Source organism: Carassius gibelio, chromosome B25 (assembly GCF_023724105.1).
Source record: "Carassius gibelio isolate Cgi1373 ecotype wild population from Czech Republic chromosome B25, carGib1.2-hapl.c, whole genome shotgun sequence".
Taxonomy (NCBI): domain Eukaryota; kingdom Metazoa; phylum Chordata; class Actinopteri; order Cypriniformes; family Cyprinidae; genus Carassius; species Carassius gibelio.
The window spans coordinates 7,020,422-7,041,976 of NC_068420.1; the positions used below are offsets into that span (position 1 = coordinate 7,020,422).

The window sequence follows — 21,555 nt, forward strand, 5'->3', positions numbered from 1 at the left end:
TGTTTCTCCTACTATGGTGTTGGGCCTATTTATCGCATACCAGGGATCATGGATCAGTTTGCATATGTTAAAATACTTGAAGAGGTCATGTTGCCCTATGCTGAAGAGGACATGCCCTTGAAATGGTTGTTTCAACAAGACAATGACCCAAAACACACTAGTAAACGGGCAAAGTCTTGGTTCCAAACCAACAAAATTAATGTTATGGAGTGGTCAGCCCAATCTCCAGACCTTAATCCAATTGAGAACTTGTGGAGTGATATCAAAAATGCTGTTTCTGAAGCAAAACCAAGAAATGTGAATGAATTGTGGAATGTTGTTAAAGAATCATGGAGTGGAATAACAGCTGAGAGGTGCCACAAGTTGGTTGACTCCATGCCACCCAGATGTCAAGCAGTTTTAAAAAACTGTGGTCATACAACTAAATATTAGTTTAGTGATTCACAGGATTGCTAAATCCCAGAAAAAACAAAAATGTTTGTACAAAATAGTTTTGAGTTTGTACAGTCAAAGGTAGACACTGCTATTTTTTTGAACACACCCCTTTCAACTAATTGCCCAATTGCACAGCCTTAAGAGCGTGCATATCATGAATGCTGGGTCTTGTTTGTTTTCTGACAATCTACTGAACCCACTGGTAACTTGTTTGCCACGTAGCAATAAAAAATATACTAAAAACCTTGATTATTCTGGTTAGTCACATTGTACTGCTATTATTTTGAACAATACTGTACAAAACAAATTCTATAAATAATTGTAAAACATTTTCTCCGTTTTGTTCCTTTTTTCAGTTAAAGATATAATCCTTTACTTGCAGGTATCTGTAGAAATCAGTAACATAAGATATGATGTCTATATATTATCAGAATACTTATTTTATATAGTTATTCTAAAATATGTGCATGCATTATATTTTTATCAAAAATTCATAAGGGACAAGTCACTTTTTAACTTTGTAAATGTTAAAAAGCATTTATATAGCGCTTTCAACAGACCACATCGCCCTTCAAAGCACTTTACAATTTGACTCACATTCACACACACATTCACCCATTCACACACTCATTCACACACCGACTGCGGTGTCTGCCATTCAAGGTGCCATCCAGCTCGTCGGGAGCAGCTGGGGTTAGATGTCTTGCTCAAGGACACCTCGATACTTGGTCAGGTGGAGCCGGGGATTGAACCACCAACCTTCTGGTTTGTAGACAACCTACATGAACCACTGAGCCACTGCCACCCCAACTTTGTCATGTGTTGGAGCCACAAGGACCTTAAAAATAATCCATTTCAAAAATAAAACCACGACTTAATATTAATATTTAGACTCCTTAAAACTTTGCTTATTATTCAAGTACATTCTAAAAATGTCTAAAGCTAAATAATATACACAGTATGAATACATGAAAACTTTTTATAACATTTGATTTTATAATTCAAATGGCAATGATTATAGCTTTTATATTCAAATACTGTGCATAAAAAATATTTAAGATATTTGTAAAGATCAAGAAGTGTTCTTTTCCATTTTTAACCTTACAAGAAACGCTATAAATATGCTTTACAGGAATATGTCATTTTAAGTGTGACACAACTGAGGTCCTGAGCATTACAAGTCATTTTTGCCCCAAACACCAACAAATACAGTGAAATACATGTGTTTAACATTACATCGTTACAGTTATGCAGGAAATGCAAACACAAACATCCCAGATGATGTGACCACAAATATAATCCAATCTTGTGTTGTGTTCTGTAGTATTCATGTCGGCGTCACTGGTGTGTTTTTAAACTCGTGTCAGGAAGTTAAGATTGAGGCTGCTGGGGATCTGGATGGTCTCAAGGGCCACAGGTGAAGGGTTGAAGGGGAAGGTGACTGGGAAAATGATCTTAGCATCCATCAGTAACTGAGAAGACTCCTTGCGATCCTTTAATAAAGTCTAGAGAGAATGGAGAAGTGGTTAACCATGTAAATCCAACAATATCATGCTTAAAAAAAATACATGTAAAAACATTGAGAAATGACTCACCTGTACAGACTTTATGAATAATATAGACACTCTCTCCTCAAACTCATTCACTGGTGTGTACAAGCTGAGGATTTTCACAATCTGTCCCAGAAAGAAACACAGAACATCAGAATTAAACTGAAGGTTTCAGCTCGGGTTCAGCTCTCTCTCTCTCTCACACACACACACACACACACACACACACACACCTGTTCAGCGGTGAGAGCCGTGCACATGGTGCAGATGGCCTCTGCGTCGTCCTGGCTCTTCTTTTTGATCTGCAGAAGCTGAGCGGCCTGAATCAGAGGCTCCAGAGACTCACGCGCTCCACTGCCCTGAAGATCTTTATCCAGCAACCACTCCTCCAGCTGACATACATTATACCTTATATGAAGGACAAAACAATAATAAATCAATGAAAAAAAATTATACACAATTCTATCAATTTGTATTTTTTTTTTATTTAAAGAAACTTTAGACTTTTATATATATATATATATATAATTCTATAATGTATATAGAAAAATGTAAATATATATTTTTTTTTATTAAAATGTAAACTGTATATGTACAAAAATATAATAATAATAGGCATATATTATACTCCAGTGGAATACTATTATACATACATATATATTAAAATAACCTATATATATATATATATATATATATATATATATATATATATATATATATATATATATATATATATATATATATATATATACACACACATATACATATATATATATATATATATACATACATATATACACATATATATACACATATATATACACATATATATACAGTATTGTTCAAAATAATAGCAGTACAATGTGACTAACCAGAATAATCAAGGTTTTTAGTATATTTTTTATTGCTACGTGGCAAACAAGTTACCAGTAGGTTCAGTAGATTGTCAGAAAACAAACAAGACCCAGCATTCATGATATGCACGCTCTTAAGGCTGTGCAATTGGGCAATTAGTTGAAAGGGGTGTGTTCAAAAAAATAGCAGTGTCTACCTTTGACTGTACAAACTCAAAAACTATTTTGTACAAACATTTTTTTTTTCTGGGATTTAGCAATCCTGTGAATCACTAAACTAATATTTAGTTGTATGACCACAGTTTTTTAAAACTGCTTGACATCTGGGTGGCATGGAGTCAACCAACTTGTGGCACCTCTCAGCTGTTATTCCACTCCATGATTCTTTAACAACATTCCACAATTCATTCACATTTCTTGGTTTTGCTTCAGAAACAGCATTTTTGATATCACCCCACAAGTTCTCAATTGGATTAAGGTCTGGAGATTGGGCTGGCCACTCCATAACATTAATTTTGTTGGTTTGGAACCAAGACTTTGCCCGTTTACTAGTGTGTTTTGGGTCATTGTCTTGTTGAAACAACCATTTCAAGGGCATGTCCTCTTCAGCATAGGGCAACATGACCTCTTCAAGTATTTTAACATATGCAAACTGATCCATGATCCCTGGTATGCGATAAATAGGCCCAACACCATAGTAGGAGAAACATGCCCATATCATGATGCTTGCACCTCCATGCTTCACTGTCTTCACTGTGTACTGTGGCTTGAATTCAGAGTTTGGGGGTCGTCTCACAAACTGCCTGTGGCCCTTGGACCCAAAAAGAACAATTTTACTCTCATCAGTCCACAAAATGTTCCTCCATTTCTCTTTAGGCCAGTTGATGTGTTCTTTGGCAAATTGTAACCTCTTCTGCACATGCCTTTTTTTTAACAGAGGGACTTTGCGGGGGATTCTTGAAAATAGATTAGCTTCACACAGACGTCTTCTAACTGTCACAGTACTTACAGGTAACTCCACTCCAGACTGTCTTTGATCATCCTGGAGGTGATCATTGGCTGAGCCTTTGCCATTCTGGTTATTCTTCTATCCATTTTGATGGTTGTCTTCCGTTTTCTTCCACGTCTCTCTGGTTTTGCTCTCTATTTTAAGGCATTGGAGATCATTTTAGCTGAACAGCCTATCATTTTTTGCACCTCTTTATAGGTTTTCCCCTCTCTAATCAACTTTTTAATCAAAGTACGCTGTTCTTCTGAACAATGTCTTGAACGACCCATTTTCCTCAGCTTTCAAATGCATGTTCAACAAGTGTTGGCTTCATCCTTAAATAGGGGCCACCTGATTCACACCTGTTTCTTCACAAAATTGATGACCTCAGTGATTGAATGCCACACTGCTATTTTTTTGAACACACCCCTTTCAACTAATTCAACTAATTGCCCAATTGCACAGCCTTAAGAGCGTGCATATCATGAATGCTGGGTCTCATTTGTTTTCTGAGAATCTACTGAACCTACTGGTAACTTGTTTGCCACGTAGCAATAAAAAAATATACGAAAAACCTTGATTATTCTGGTTAGTCACATTGTACTGCTATTATTTTGAACAATACTGTATATACACACACATATATATATATACACATATATATACACATATATACACACACATATATATATATATACACATATATATACACATATATACACACACATATATATATATACACATATATACACATATACATACATATACACATACATACATATACACATATATATACACACACATATATACACACACACACATATACATTATATATATATATACACACACATATATATATACTTATACATTTATATACACATATATATACTTATACATATATACACATATATATACTTATACATATATACACATATATATACTTATACATATATACACATATATATACTTATACACATATATATACTTATACATATATATATATATATATATATATATATATATATATATATATATATATATATATATATATATATATATATATATTATACATACACACATATACATATATACACATATATACATATACATATATACACATATATATACACATACATATATATATATATATACATATACATATATATATATACACTTATATATATATATATCTATATACACACACACACACACACACACACACACACACACATACACATATACATACATATACATATATAGGTTATTTTACAGGTTTTTGAAAAAGTTATAGACACAATGTAAAACTGTAAATTAGTAAACATAGGCTATACCATGGAAGCCCGATTCCACCACTAAAAAAAAAAAAAAAAAACTAGGTAGCTGATCCTTTTTAAATCTCACAACTTTTTCTCAGAATTGTGATAGAAACTCGAAAATTTTGACTTAACTCGCAAGTCTGAGGGAAAAAAAAATGTCAGAACTGTGAGATAAAAAGTTGCAATTACCTTGTTTTATTTTTTATTTAATGGCGGAAACGGGCTTCCATACTATATGATTTTTTGTTTTTTAAATTATGATAAAAAAATTATTCAATCCAGACTACCCTCATGTCAAGTGGCCTCTAGTGGTCAGTACCTGATCTGCAGGCCTTTACTCCAGGAGCACATGTCCTTGCGGAGCAGCAAGTTGTTGAGCGTGACGGAGCAAAAGACGTAGAACTGCTGTTTGATGAACTGCCGGACCACCTCGTTGTCATTGCCATGCTGAAGCAGCGTGTAATAAAACACATCCAGCTGCTTCAGAATGGAATCCAGCGAGTAAGAGCTGTCCTCGTGGACACTGGACGTGCGCTTCCTCATTCCTGTGGGCTTCACGCCCATCACACCCTGAACAGTCTCCGTCTCCAGCATGGCTGGTGCTAGAATGAGGACAAGAGGGAATGATCTAGCAGAGAGTGTCTATTAAATATTAAAATGTTTATAACTATATCATGCAGCGTTACCGATCTTGGGGTGTAAAATGTTTTCTATGACCCTGATGAGCTGCTGATAGATCTGAATAGCCAGATCACTCAGAACCTGGCGGTACTCAGAGAGGTCAAAGTTCGTCAGACAGTGTTCATTCTGCCGAGGCGTGTTGTGCTTTGTGTATGCCTGAAAGAGGTCAGGAAGAGATAACATTAAGTCAGCATTCATACAGCAGTAAATGATAAAAAAAAAGTGCATTCTGGGATTGTGTTTCTTGTGAAGGACTTGTTTGATCACGACAAGATATTTAATAAATGCTGCTGCCAATTTTTTTTTTTCTTGAACAATCTTCATGCAAGTAGTATAATACTGATGTCTAACATGCTATCTAGGTAGGCAGCACACTAGGGTTTGAAACACAACACACAATCTACCTCCTCTCCACTGTACTGCCTCAGGCAATGTAAGAAGCGACAGGTGTTTGCCAACCAGAAGGAAATGGTTTCAAAATCTCCACGTTTCTGCAAAGATAAGTAAGTTCACAGCATGTTTTGTCAGATATTTAACTGAAATAAACTGGACCAGATTTTTCATAGTAAGACTGTTCACTATCATTTCCTGACGGAGAGAGTGTGTCACCTTCAGCACGTTCTTGATGGTGTTGATGGAGGAGTTCAGCAGGGTGGAGACCCGCTGGTCGTCGTTGGCGTAGTCCGCGTGCCGCAGACACATGAAGAGAATGTAGGCAGGCAGACCTGGCACCAGATTCACCGCCACACCTCGGGGTTTGAGCTCTGTGGATCAATGCTCAAAATGACTAAAAATCACTTTTTTCAATGGAATACAAGTAACAGCCTCCAGCAAAAAAAAGAAAAGGAAAAAAGCCTTTCCTTTTAATTTTGAATCGATACAGCAAAAGAAAGGAACTGTATACATCTGTATTGTTAAAGTTTCTCTGCTGGTTATATTTATGATGTTCAGATCACCTGTGATGAGTATCTTGAACAGTTTGCTCTCGTCTTCTCTCCTGTACTCCAGCATGCCTTGGAAATCCCTCTCTTTGCGAACGATGCTGACCGTTTGACCGCTCTCACCAACCGTGTTCTCCGGAGAGGACTGCTCGATATTAACACCTGCTGCCACCACCAAAATATGAATACTTTCTAAATAAAAATTATCTTGGGATGCCACAGAAATTCATGTGTCAATTCATCTACGAAACTAATTAAAAACATTAAAACATAAGCATTCAGTGTCAGTATTTTAACTTGACAGATAATATTACTAGTTTGTATATTTAAAATGAGAAATCATTACCTTCAGCCTCCCCAAACTTCTTCATGTATATCTTCAGGTGTTTCTTTAGTTTACGGACCATTTTGTCCTGTTTTCCCATCTGCTGTAAGAGTTCCTAGAATGTACAGAAATCATTATAATACAGAAGAATACTTAGTAATGATATATTAAAATGTATATTTACCATATTTTGTTGCGTGAGGCGACTGATCTCGTGCTGCAGGCTTGCTTGTATCCGGGCATCATGCGGAAGCTCCAAGCTGTCTGACAGCATCTGCTGCTGCTGACCAAGCTCCGCCCTCAACCGCTGAAGCTCCGCCCTCAAACCCTCCGCCTCCTTCTCATGGGACTGTCCCTGAGTTTGCAACTGCGACACTAGAATCCTGCAAAGAAAGAGAGAGATATTAAAATATCATCTAAGCCAGTGTTATTTTAGTATCAATGATATACTAAGGGTTTTTGTTAATATTTTTAATCAAATTTTATTTTTATATTTTATAGTTTTAATTATTATTAGTTGTTTTGTGTCATTTGTATTTGTCTATATAGCTTTCATTAAGTTCAAGTTTATTTTATTTAGTTTTAAATCATTTTAGCACTTCAACAAACTAAAAGAAAATGAGAAACGTCGGCAAGTTATATATTTTACATTATTTCAGCTTACATTTATTTGATTGTTTTTCTATTGTTTTTTTAGTAAAGCCTTTTAGTGCATATGATAGTCTCAATATTTTTTTTTTATATATATTTTTTTTTTTATAATTTCCTACGCAAATGATGCATGTTCATCAATACTCAGTATAAAAAAATAAAAAAAAATAAATAAATAAACACCCAGGTAGTTCATCATCTTCCCTAAAAGGGGCATTTAGCCAATTTGATTACCAATATAAAAATACATTTCCACTTAAAAAAATGACATTTGTGTAAATGGTGTGTGCAAATTAGTATATGTGAGAGTGTTTTTGTACAGTAAATCTATTATAGTTCACCTGTTAGTTTCCTTCAGGCTCTCATAAGCCATCCAGAGTTCTCCATCCTCATTGAGCTCATGAAGGTCCAGTGTGGGGGATCTGAGAGAGAAAGAGTCATGATTTCCATTATAAGGAAGAATGCATGTTACAGACTGATTATGGATATAATGACTGTAAATACAAATTTATGGAATATGAAATATGACAAACCTGCTCGAGTCACCTGAATCTCCTTCAGTTCCCATTTCCTGAAAAATAAATGTGTATACACGTATTTATTAACTAAAAAACATTTAACAAATTATACGATTTTTACATATTGACTGTCAAACAGCTGAAAAAAAGTTTGCACACTACCTTATGTTTAAATGCCTCATGGTTGACCAGTTGAGAGCGCAAAATGAGCACTTCCTCCTTTCGCATTTCAAGCTCTTCAGTGGTAGAGTTGAGCTGTTCCAGGAGCACCTTATATGCCTGACCTCCAGGGGACGACACCTTTGACCCCGAGCCCTTACTGAGGGACTGACGGAGATCCTGCAGATCTTTCTTCAGCTTCTTATTGTCAGACTCCAGCTCCTGACGCTGTGAGCACATCACAACACACACACACACACACACACACACACACACTTGTAAAAGACAAACACAAGAGTTTTATTAAATGTGTAAAGGCATGTTTTTGGTACCTTCAGCGCCTCGTTGTCTCTCTCAGCCCCTAACAATCTCTGACAATCTTCCAGTTCCTGAAAACACAAAGAAAGATGATGCATGACCACATAATTTCTTTTTTATTGGTTGACTTAAACCGAGCTGTTCTGGCTCTTACTTTAGTTCGTTCCAGTTGTAGCTGCTCTTCTTTGGTGTCCATCTCCCCCTGCAGGTCCATCTTCTCCTTCTCCAGCTCAGCGACTCTCCTCTGCAGCTTCAGCATCAGGGACACATCAGCTGCCGTCTGCACAGCATCCTAGACGCACAAACACCACCATCAGATTCTTTCCTAACAGATCATCTAGGAGTAACTTAGAAGTCAAACTGCTTTTGGAAACTGACCTCTTTTTGCAGGGAGCTGACCTCTGACCCTATGTAGCCAGAGTCGGCTCTGTTATGACCAGGTTTAGAGAACTCCTTTTTAGAAACACAAAATACGTTATAATATTAAAAATTTGAAAAATAGCAATGTTTTTGAAAAAAAGAAAAGTTCTTACTTCAGCCGCCTCTTTTTCTGATCTGAGTTCAGCGTAGCGCTCCTCCAGCTTCAGGTGCTCGGACAGAAGGTTTTGGTAACGGAAGCGTTCCTCAGTCAGCTGTGCTTGCAGGTGCTCATCCAGGACATCCTCATGGGTCGACTCTGACTTCTCTGTTTAAGACAATGTACATGACAACTGCTACATGACTCTCTTGGTATGTAAATCCAGTTTTGTATATTGTTAACCACTTAATAAAAAAGCTTGGCAGATAAACAGATCCACGGGTCAAGTAACTACCAGTGAGATGAATAGGACTGCTGAAGAGTAACTTCCTCCATAAGGAATACAGATAATCTTGCCCAAGCCATCACCAACATAAGGTTAAGGTATAAGGTTTGAGCTTTCCTGAGCCAAGCCAAAACAGGGTGAATGCACCTTTTATCCGCTGCTCCTGTTCCTGGATCAGTCTGTTCATCTCATCTTTCTCACTCTTCAGCAGTGTGTTCTTCTCATTCAGTTCAGAAACCATCTGCAGACAGCGGTTAGGTGATTGATCACACTGTTTTACTCATCTACAACACACAAGCTTTTGTTCTATAATGGTTAAAACTCAGCAGAGTTTAGAAGAAACCATGAAATTAGATTAGAATATAGTTAAACTTAGTGTTATAGAAGTATACAGTATATATGTATATACACACACTCTCATGATCACCAAAGCTGCATTTATGTGATCAAATATACAATACAAAATGTTAAAATGTTTAAATATTACTATATTTTAAAATAACGGTTTGCTTTTTTAATATATTTTAATATGTAATATATTCCTGCAATAGCATGGAATGGAATTTTGTGCTGCTTAAACCATGATACAATTTGAAAGAGAAAGAGAAAGAGAACAAAGAGAAAGTTCTAAATAACTTCTAACTTTATTTGAAAGATGAACCTTTTTATAACATTATAAATGCCTTTACTTTTGATCAATTTAATGTTTCCTTGCTGAATAAAATTATCCATTTCATGAAGAAAAATTTTTTATATATAAAATTTACTGCACTACGGTTCAAAAAAATTTGAGGTGACCGTTTTTTTGGTCAATAAATGATGATATATATATATATAAATAAAAATTCACACACTATTTTATGAAATAAAAAAAAAATATTAATTTAAATAGTACCTCTTTGTTCTTCTCCAGCTCCTGGCGGACCAGTTCCAGTTCCTCCTGTAATGATGTCACCAGGTCTCCACGGTGACGGGACTCCTCTTCTGCATCTTGAAGAGTCTTGAGCTGCAGGTTTAACTTCTCCAGCTCCGTTGCACTGTGGCTCTCCATTTGTCTCATTGCCTCGGAAAGCTCACGGTTCTCCTTATGCTAACGACACAAAACAAACATTCTGTAATTCATACATGGATTACTCATTATATATCAAGACCGATGACGATGAAAGAGACGAAGGATACCTGCTCATCCAGTTTCCTCTGCAGCTGCATGATCTTGTTCTCCATGCCGAAGTTGAGCTTCTTGTAGTGCTCGACCGATCTGGCTTCAATCTTGAGTTTCTTGAGCTCTCGACGGGCCAGCATCCTGCGCACGCAACATTGCAGGTACACCACAGCCCGCTTGATGCGACGGAAGCGCCAGCGGGCCAGGAAGCCTCGCACCCAGCGCTGGATCAGTAAAGCCTTGTGCTCACACACCAACTGTGAAAGAAAACAAGATGACAAGCTCTGGAAAAGCTGCTTTCATCCCCAATCCAACGTGGAAGCATTTGCAACCCATGTTACTTTCATAATGTAACATTCCTGATTGAAACAGTGTAGAGAGAATTAGACTGGGAATCATGGGAAGATATACTAGAATGGCACTAGTTTTAAATAAGGTCAATTTATTTCATGTGAGCTTTTGAGTAGGAGATTTCATAAAATAAAAAAAAATGGCTGAAAATCAAACTCTAATTCAATTCAAAAGATGAAAAAATATTGAAAAAATATTTTACAAATAAAAGAGTATAGTATATAATATTTTTTTATAATATATAATATACACTACCGGTCAAATGTTTGTGTCACAAATGTCTGCTCACCAAGCCTGCATTTACTTGATCCAAAGTAAAGCAAAACCAGTAATATTTTGAAATATTTTTACTATTTAAAATAACTGTTTTCTAACTGAATACATTTTAAAATGTCAATTATTCCTGTGATTTCAAAGCTGAATTAGCATCATTACTCCAGGCACATGATCCTTCATTAGTCATTCTAATATTGTGATTTTCTGCTCAAAAACATTTATTATTGTTATTATTACACTGAAAACAGCAGAGTAGGATTGCTTCAGGTTTTTGGATGAATAGAGACTTCAAAAGAACAGCATTTATCTGAAAAATACATTTTTGTAATATTATAAATGTCTTTATCATCAATTTAAAGCATCCGCGCCAAACAAAAGTATTATTTTATATAACTTGCCCCAAAAAAATTATAAAATAATAAAAATTATTTTACTGACTCTAAGCTTTTGAATGGTATAGTGTATAATGTTAAAAAGGTTTTCATTTAAGATAAATGCTGATCCTTGGATCTTTAGTATTCTAGTATTCTACTATTTTAAATATTACTATTTTAATTAAAAAAAGTTTCTTGAATAACAAATCAGCATATTAGAATTTCTGAATATAATTTCTGAAGGATCATGTGACATTGAAGACTGGTGTAATGATGCTAAAAATTCAGCTTTACCATCACAGGAATAAATTACATTTTGAAATATATTCAAAACAGAAAACAGTTATTTCAAATAGTAAAAATATTTCAACATTTGTACTGTTTTTCTGTATTTTTCAAATAAATGCAGGCTTGGTGAGCAGAAGAGACTTACCTGTACTGTTAAAAAACTTTTGACTTAAATAAATTATAAATCTTTTATATATAATTGGAAACTACAGTACATAATAAATTAAAAATGTTCACTGCCACTTTAAATGAATGAGAAGTAGCGTTTGTTAATACAAGGCTAGGTATTTATCTGCACTGCTACACCACAAAAAATCATCTGCATACCCGTTTGTGCTCCAGTCTGGCTGTATAGCCGCGCAGTAACCTCTGGATGAGAACCGCTGCTGCTTTCTGTCGCTGGAACCGTCGTCTGGCCGCCCACATGCGTGTGTTCTTCTGGAAGATCACTGCGGCCCGCGTCCTCCTCAATGTCTTGCACAAGCTAAACGAGGGTAGATAAAACACACTGTTAGATTAGTTTCCAACTAATAACAGAATTACAATTGATCTTAATTTAAGTGAATCTACAATATTTGAGAGTGTGACGCACCATCGAGCCTGGTGTCCTCTCGTGTATCTCTGCAAGGTAATGGCTGCTTGGCGAATACGCAGGTATTTCTTGCGGGCGAGCCAGCAACGGATAGTTTTTTGGATGTTGATGCAGGCCGTACGGAGTTTGTCTGCCCTCAGTTTTTCCAGGTAGGCCACCTGTCCAGCCCGGAAGAAGATCTTTGTTTTTCCGAACTGGTATTTATCTTTGTTCTGCAGAGGGGGGATATAGTAACATTAGACGGTTTAAAAACATCTCAACCTCAAAACACCTCAACATCGACCAACCTAAGCTGGTTATTAGGAAGTTTTGAATGGTTTAGAGGGGTTTGGGACATTTTTTTTAACTGAGAGATAAGCTTAAACCAGCCTAAGTATGTTTTTAAATGCTCTTTGTATAGAGAAAAAACAGAAGAGAAGTGTGATACCTGCACAAGCCGTTCTAGAACATTCTGGCAGGTCAACTTCCAGTCTGAGAGGATTTCTTTCTGCCTCATTAGAACACGATAGCGGCTGAAGAACTCTTGATAAGTCCACCTGACCAGAGAGAGATCAAGATTATTAAAACACAAACAGTTTCTAAATCCGTTAAGGCATTTAATGAATTTTAAACTTGATTAGAACAAGGCTAATAAGGGTTTTTACTGGCTATTCTGTTATTAGATCGCCACTTTAAAATATTTTATTAGTGCTTTTGGGTTTGTCACATCTGATTGGTTCCCTTGAATTGGTCGCAGCCAATCAAATTCCAAGCAGAAGACATGTGAGTTATTGAATTAGCACCTGGAAGGGAAGCCTGCGGCTGAGATGCGAATGGTTTCGAGGACTCCACACGCTCTGAGCTGCTGAACGGCTCGATGGGGGTCCATCCTACAGACAGAGAGAGAAGACACTATAGTGACCCATGTTCCATAACAGTGGATTATGTCTGAACTCCGCTTACTGACATGAAGGGGGCTTTGACGTCATTTGGTTTGATACAGCGCACATAATGTGGGGTGGTGGCGTTCAGTGTGTCCATAAGCAGGTGCAGAGAGTTCCTGAACTTTAAACAGGAGGAACAAAAGCTTCAGACAAATGATAAGATCTGGCTGGACAATATCGGTTTCAACAGAGCGACCGCCCACTTTTCCCACAATTTGGCCGCTTTGGTTATGGAAGCATTCTTCCCATTCATGTTCTCAATGATTTATAGAAGAATAGTATATGAAAATTAGGAAAAAAGACTGTGGTACAAGACTGTAAAGACAATGATCTACAATACCATAATGCATTGCTAATAGAGTAAAATACAATGAAACAAAATTAAATTACAAATTTATTATCATTGACTTTAAGAACAAAACAAAACAATGCTTTAGAAAGTTTGGAGCCAGTAAGATTTAAGTCTGTACGTCTCTCATGTTCATCAAGGGTGCATGTTTATTTGATCAAAAAATACAGTAATATTGTAAAACTGTATTATTAAAAATATATTTTTTCTATTGTAATATATTTTAAATTGTAATGTAATATGCTGATTTGGCGCTCAAGAAACATTTCTTATTATCAAGGGAGAAAAGGTATTTCTTCAGGATTCTTTCATGAATAGAAAGTTCAAAAGAACAGCATTTATGTGAAAGAGGAAGAAGTCACTTCTGATCAATTGAATGGATTCTTGCTAAATAGAAGTTTTTTTTTTTTTTTTTTTTTTTTTTTAAATCACACCCAAACATTAGAATATATTTAGCTTTTAAACTGTTTTGTTGTTGTTTTTAATATAATATCTGAGCTCACAGTCAGTCTGTCTTAAAGGGAAAGTCTGGAATGAAACGAGGGAGAGTATTTAGTAGAGAGTAATTCATTTTTGGGTGAACTATTCCTTTAAAAGGTTTACTGTTATTAGTATAATCAATTAATGGAAATGACTGGGGTTTTACTTTCAGAGCCTTACTGTATCGACAGTTCAGAGGAGAATGAATAACAGAGCTGGATCTTGGCTTTGTTGGTCAATTCTAACCTGCAGTCCAACTGACTTCTTGTGTTCCCTAAAAGGCTGGGTGGACCGTCCAATCTTTGCACGACCAGATGGTGCTGTGGTGCTCAGAGCTGCAGGTGTTTCCTCATCCTGAAAGAGCTCAACCAGCAAGGCGAACTGTGAGAAAACAAGACAGCCTTTATAACAGAGCGATATGCTTCTTGTGACAATTACACTCTACTAGAGCAGAGGTTCTCTCATTACTTGCATTTAACACTAAACCATGACCATCACCAATCGATTTTTTGGGCTCCAACGCACCAGAGCAAAAATCTTTTCTAAGAAGCTAAGATGTTCATGAACCGAACAGCAGATGGCGATACTTCAAGACATGTTGAACCATGCATCTATTTTTAAGTTACTAAGGGAGCAGAGAATAACATTTGGCAAGCTCACACATGTTCCTGGTTCTCATTATGACTGTGCAGAGCACAGGAAGCTGAATTTCTGAGCCAGAAAAATGTTAGTGAGCTATGCTGAGATGAACACACCTTACTAGCCTTCAGCACATTAATTTGTTCTTCATTCACTGTGTCTTTATTTTTCTCCAGAAATCCATCACACTGGTATTCAACCTAAAACAGAAATCGAGAGAGATCAAATGGGAAGGACTCTTAAGAATTCCAAATAATAAGTGCATTTTTTTTTCTCCATGTACCTTGTCTGCAAAGTGCAGTATGATGAAGGCTTTGTTAGACATGCGCGGCTTCTCAAAGTGAGAGCTTTTCTTTAGATGAGTGTTGTACAGCTTTTGCGCCCATGATTCATCTGAACCTTTTGGCATCTGAAAGCATCAAATCAAGGAGTTTATCACCAAAAAAAAAAGATGCTTATTATGTAACATTAATGGTTTAATAATGTTTTTTTACAGTGCATTCTTCATCTAAAAGATCTAGCAAGCCCATCTTGGCCTCGATCAGGTTGATGCACGGCTGGTTGTCGTAGAAATCGATGAGCGTCCATGGTATCTGCTCCTTCATGTACTCCTCCTGCTCCAGTTTGAACACGTGCTGGAGGGGAAATGCTTTCAGTGAGTCGAGATGTGCTTGGACATGACTGATCATTTAGTGAATGCCGGAGCAGCTGCCACACGTTTGAAAATGCTGACCATGTTAAACTGCTGCTGGAGCTTCTCGTTGGCGTAGTTGATGCAGAACTGCTCGAAGCTGTTCACCTCGAACGTCTCGAACCTGGGCATAACAGTTCACCTAATTTTCCTGCAACTCTATTTTTAACATTGATAAAGAATGAAGATGAAATAAAAGCACCTCACCCACCCATAGATGTCTAGGACACCGATGAACGAGTGCGGTTTGGAGGAAGTGCTCAGGGCTTTGTTGACTTGGCCGACGATCCAGGAGAAGAGCTTGGCGTAAATGTGTTTTGCAAGAGCGTCTCGGCCGTTTATGGCCTCCAGTTGGGTAACAGGCTTGTTTAGGGTTTCTGTGGCAGTCTTGAGTTTTTTGTGGCACAACCAGTGAGCCATGGACTCGTACGACACCTCAATGAGGTCACAAAAAACTGCCAGGTGGCCGCTTTCATCCTGTGCCGACAACACAGTGTGGAATCAATGTATGAAAATGCAAAATGTGTATTAATGAAACCATTAATTCTCGAGCACTGAATGCTACCTACAGAGGTGCAACAACTGGAAGATCCTCTCTCCGTCAACTCCACATTCCCCAGATGAAGAATGGCTGACAGGATTTGGAATAAACCCATTTGGTGTGCCTCAGTAATCCCTGGAATCAATCAGCAGATACTGGCACGTTTGTGGTTGAATGACTAAACCGAAACTATGTGAAGAAGCATTTAAAGGGTTTATATCATGAGGAATCTAATCGTCCTGGATCGTTTGAGATAAAAGAGCTTAATGTGCAATGAAAATAGAATTCAACTTCATCCATGAAAATAGAATTCAACTTCAACTTCATAGACATTAACTATTGCTACTGGATGTTCAGAGACCTGGCCAGTCTAATCAGGAATCAGTAGGATGATAAAAAAAAAAAAAAAAAAAAAAAAAAAAAAAAAAAAAAACAAACAAAAAAAATCGTAATAATAATAAATAAAAAAGAAAATGAATGCAAAAATAATGAAACTAATTAAAATAAAATAAAAATAAATATATATTAAATAATAAAAATTAAAATAAAAAATATATAAAAATGTTAATAAACTTCATACAATGCGTGAAAATACAAAATAAAATAAATTATGTTACCCATTTATCATTCTGACAGTTAGTTAAGACAATAAAAGAAGAACATTTAGGACCCTTGTGGACGAAACACCTCTTGGGCACATGGAAAGGTAAGATATTCATACCCAGCAGTGAAAAAGCTTTCCTTGTGGCTTCCATCTCCTTCAGGTCGTTCACTCCCGCAATGGCTGGACTTCTGCCTTGGTTGGTGTAGGGAAAGTCATCAGCGCTACCTTAAGAGAAAGACTGGTTACTGAAGAAAAAAAGGAGTCCACCCTGAGGGGAAGTGGTGAACAGATTTACTTATTACAAAATATCAGCTGTCAGTTGATTTAAAGCCTACAATAACATCTAAAACCCATTATAAGATGTTTAGTAATGAAGATGCTAATGGTTTACCTTGCTTAATTATAAACAATGCAGAGTATGTACTGTATCATACCTAACTTGAGACGTTCAAACTGAGGTAAATGGGCACAAGCACAGAGCTGATAGAAGATGTGATAGTTCCTCTCCTCACATGCCTAAAACCGGAAACGTGATATTTCCACATAAATACATCAGATTTTATATTTATTTGATATTAAAGCCACTGTGTTTTATAATACTGAAATCAATGGTGACTCTTTCGAATTCTTTTAATAAGTATGCAGTTGAGATGAACGAGCAGAGAACTAACCTGAAACACCACTCTAGACTTTTCCAGAAGGTACGTCCTCATGTTGGCTCCAATGATCTGGTGTTTCCTGTCAAACCCAATCTCAATGTACTTCCCGAAGCGACTGCTGTTGTCGTTTCTCGTCGTCTTGGCATTTCCTATAGCCTACACACAGAAGAGATCTCGATCTGTTTGGGAGTTTCACAGGCTGGCAGAAGCTAGCTAGATAAAGATAGGCGGTTAAACGCTATCAAACCTCCATGATGGGGCTGGACGCCAGCACTTTCTCCTCCACGCTGGCCTCGGCAGAGGAGCCGCTGACCGTGGCGAAGTAACGCATGGCATATTTTGCAGAAACCGTCTTCCCTGCACCAGATTCACCGCTCACGATGATGGACTGGTTCTTTTCATCTCTTACAGGAGGAAAAGGAGAGATTGCTTGGTACTGCCAAAAATTATAGACATTTTTTTAGATACAATCTCTTGCAAAAAGGGAGTGCGCACATACCTGGCCATCTGTTTATAAGCCTCCTCTGACACGGCAAAGATATGAGGGTCCATATCGCCCATGTTCTGCCCACTGTAAGCATTGATGATATCGGATCCATATATTGGAAGACTTTCATATGGATTGATGGCAACCAGAATGATGCCTATTTTTATTTTAAAACAAACAAATGGTTGGGTCAAAGGTCAGACTGAATTACAACACATTTTCCAACTTTTTTTTTTGCACTTTGCATACTGTTATGCAAAACAGTCTAATCTAAAAACAGGAGTCCATAACTCAAAGTCTAATGAGCTCCGCAGCACAGAGGACAAGTTCAGCTAGGTCACATTTCATGGTTCATATTCACTAGTAATATCTACAGGTAAAAAGTCTACAGGGCAATGCTCAGCTAAAATAAGATAATAAAAAAAAATGCAATTTAATTAAGTAATTTACAATTATATTAAATAGAAATGAAACTAACAGAGAAAAATGCATTTAAAATTTAATTAATCTGAATTAATTAACATAAGAAATCTCAATTAAATAAAAAATAATTAAAAAAAAATTAAAATATGAAACTAACAGACTACAGATTGAACGGACTCATTCATGCTGCTTTCAGAAGAGTTGGAAGTGTAGAGAAAATTTATATATCTTATAAGCAATGTCACAAAGAACATTCTGATTACCGCAGTAGGTGTAGATGAGTTTGGAGTCTGTGAATCGGACCCGGAGGTTGTGCAGGACGGCCGGTTCATGGAGGTAACTGAGAGCGGTGAGGTCGTTCTCGCCCACCAGGATGTCCGGGTTACGAAGAGGCGGCAGAACACCACTCTTTGGGTCCAACTTGAACTCAGACTCCTGCGAAAAGTTACTCGAGTTCAACTGCAGCTACTGTGGGGAAGTAAAATGCTCTTAAACTGAATCGATTGCCTTGTCCTATAAACTTTTACAGTATGTGTGAAAGTTATTTGTTGAGTACTTTCTGTCATGAGCTCTACGGTCTACATGATGGAGATTAACTTTTATTTAACATAGAATACTCCTTTAATATAAACGGAGCTAGATCATCTAGTGCACGCATGCAGCTTAAACGTCAGTTGTGTTGTGGGTAAAACATGCAAAAAGCTTTGGGTATCACTGACACACTTGCAGGAGATAAATTTAGAGGACATTTATCTGAGGAAAACCACAAGCTTAACTACAGAAGTGAGTCTTTGGCATGGCACACCAGTTAAATGTTAACACAGAGCAATGGGTGCAGTTACTGAACTATGCAGCAATTGGAATTCCACACCCATTATTTTTTCCACCAGTCTGACTCATACTTGACTCGATGCTGACTCAAGCAGTCCTCAGAAGCTGATCTGGTCAGATTTGTCATGTTTTCCCTTCATACCCATGTTGGATGGATAAACTGGGTCTTAAGCTTTTAGGAAACAGTGTAAGTGAAAAAAACGTTGATAGTCTCACAGTCTCATCCTCCAGCTGTAGATGCAGGACAGTGTCTCCGGGCCTGTAGTCTTTGGTGAGCTCTGCTGACCTCCACACCTCTGTGGTGTCTGGGATCCAGATTCGAGCAAACTGCAGGCGGTCAAAACCACGTTAGATTGAGTAGCATATTTTTTTAATGCAATTCAAAGCAAATATAAAACGTTTGGAAAAAAAAAAAAAAAGAATAATGCATTTTATTATGTTTTGTTTTCCTTTTTTTTAGAATCAAACTATCAATGCATCGATATTTAAAACAAGAATTAAATTTTCCTTTTAGGTTTAATATTGTGAAATTTTATGATTTATCTCAAATTAGAGCTGCAACTCAAGATATTTGTTTGGTTTTACTTTTCTTTTGACTTCAATAAAGCATCTGATTGCTTTATCATTTATGCATTCACAGTTGAAACAATCAATTAAATGTAATGTTAGAAAATGGCCTAATTTACCTAAAATAAGAGATGCAAACCAGATTAAAGTTATCAATTTCCCCCCAAGTTTAATCAAGTGGTTGATTGTTATATTATTGTTATATTATTAAAATAGATCTGCAAATATACCCAAATATAAGAGTTGCTCCTCCGTTTTTTTTTTTTGCTTTCTTTTAACAAGCATCAAATTGTTTTATCAATCCAATCATATTTAAAGCAGGAATTTAAAATGTATTATAAGTTCATTGTTTGTCTGTTTTAATACAATCCGCTGCTGAACGTTTGATAGTTAACCAAAAATAAATTCTAATTAATTCTATTAGCATTTTTAAAGTTCCCCGTAAAAAGTGCTGTAAGATTGGACTGTGTGGATGGTACAATGTTGCACGTTTCCACTGCTCCGCTAAGAAAGTAGCGGTTTTTAAACTCTCGTACCTTCGAGTACAGCTCCGGCGCTGCCATCATTGGGCTCTGCCTGGACTCCCGTTACTCCACAAACATCGCAACTCTCTGCGTCTGCGGGGCTTAGAAAACAGACATTGAGAAACAACAAGTTTCTACAATATCTCGGCTGGTGGTGTGGAAGTGTGACAGCCGGCGGGGAAATACATTGAGTGGCACGGTTTAGAAACGAATACCTGCTTCCAGTTGAACATAATCTAGTATTCCGCGAGGGGGCGCTTCTTGGCTCAATGAGCTGCTTCTCCATTGAGCCGCATTTAAATCTCAGGATGATTTTTGTCTCAGTGGAAACATGTGCACACAAAATAGTGCAATCATTTCAATAAATGAATTACCAAGACAGACATATGGCATGCAAATGAAAATGTGTGCTGGCATTTCATACGATTTATTAAAAAATGTATAGCAATCGGCATGTAATAATACAGTATATGATTGATCCGCCGCTGAGAAAAGTAACAGGTACCACGTGACAACAACGGAAAAGACTGATACATTTCGGTATTTTTATTTACAATTAAACAAAACACTACAACTACATGTAAACTGTTTGTGAGAAGTATAATAATATTTAGTATTAATTTAATTAAAATTAAAACATTATTTCTATACCCCGCCCATTTCACGGTTAACGTTGATTCTTCTCGCTTGTCGTATTTCAGTGCCAGGCATCTTTGAATGCCAGGTAACGTTATAGGTATAAAGCAACATTTGTCTTTTGGTCATTTTCATGACTTTTGAACTATTTGTTTTTGTATGCTTTACCAAATCTAAAGTACACAAAACCTAAGGAAGTTATTTATATATCGTAGTCTTCTCTGCTGCTGTCGTATAGGTAAAGCTGTTTAGTCACCAAAAAGAAAAGAAAAAGAAAAAATGTAGGGGGCAGATGGGAGACACCGTGGCAAGGAAAGGCTTGGAAACAGTGCCGTCTTCTGGTAATTTTAAATTACAAGCTTTGGCCATATTATAGTCACCTGAAAAGGAAACTATAATGCTGTGGAAACAGGGCCATGCATTATGTATGTCTCTTCAAATGTGAATAGGTTCTTTGTATACCTATGTCCTCTCTGCTGACAGGAGCTATTTGATCATCTTCTTTGCTTTTATATGAACAGTCGCTTAAAAAAAAAAAAAAAAAATCTAACAATAACACAAAGTCACCATGGCAGAGAATGTGCTGGAAAGAGTGAGTAACTGCACTCCACCCAGCTAT

General features: G+C 36.8%; 1 protein-coding gene across 2 annotated transcripts; it reads right to left on the reverse strand.

Annotated features, from left to right (window-relative positions):
* Positions 1–1,400: 1,400 nt before the first annotated feature.
* On the reverse strand, positions 1,401–20,501 carry LOC128014578 (unconventional myosin-Va). 2 transcript variants are annotated; one of them, XM_052598246.1, is made up of 40 exons: positions 20,313–20,501; positions 19,426–19,536; positions 18,642–18,813; positions 17,968–18,112; positions 17,716–17,872; positions 17,481–17,624; positions 17,244–17,325; positions 16,927–17,034; positions 16,234–16,340; positions 15,876–16,141; positions 15,707–15,788; positions 15,468–15,608; positions 15,257–15,382; positions 15,090–15,173; positions 14,581–14,715; positions 13,529–13,626; positions 13,365–13,451; positions 13,010–13,118; positions 12,583–12,794; positions 12,318–12,474; positions 10,719–10,958; positions 10,435–10,629; positions 9,687–9,780; positions 9,270–9,421; positions 9,115–9,189; positions 8,891–9,028; positions 8,751–8,807; positions 8,422–8,646; positions 8,275–8,312; positions 8,083–8,163; positions 7,275–7,473; positions 7,112–7,205; positions 6,781–6,930; positions 6,434–6,588; positions 6,229–6,315; positions 5,830–5,980; positions 5,463–5,745; positions 2,219–2,393; positions 2,031–2,111; positions 1,401–1,940 (listed from the first exon to the last, which is right to left on the reverse strand). In XM_052598246.1, the coding sequence occupies exons 1-40, from the start codon at positions 20,340–20,342 to the stop codon at positions 1,788–1,790; spliced, it is 5,376 nt and encodes a 1,791-aa protein (XP_052454206.1). In that variant the 5' UTR covers positions 20,343–20,501; the 3' UTR covers positions 1,401–1,787. The 2 variants fall into 2 exon arrangements, with proteins under 2 accessions (XP_052454206.1, XP_052454207.1); XM_052598247.1 differs by having other exon boundaries at positions 6,781–6,927; positions 20,313–20,492.
* Positions 20,502–21,555: the final 1,054 nt, after the last annotated feature.

Bases quoted from the DNA above. Each gene is read 5' to 3' on its own strand.
- LOC128014578 (XM_052598246.1), bottom strand. From the start codon at position 20,342: ATGATGGCAGCGCCGGAGCTGTACTCGAAG. The intron at 18,113-18,641 runs GTAATCAGAATG...AAATAAAAATAG, and splicing joins ACTCATCTACACCTACTGCG to GCATCATTCTGGTTGCCATC. The intron at 15,789-15,875 runs GTGGGTGAGGTG...TGTTATGCCCAG, and splicing joins GGTGTCCTAGACATCTATGG to GTTCGAGACGTTCGAGGTGA.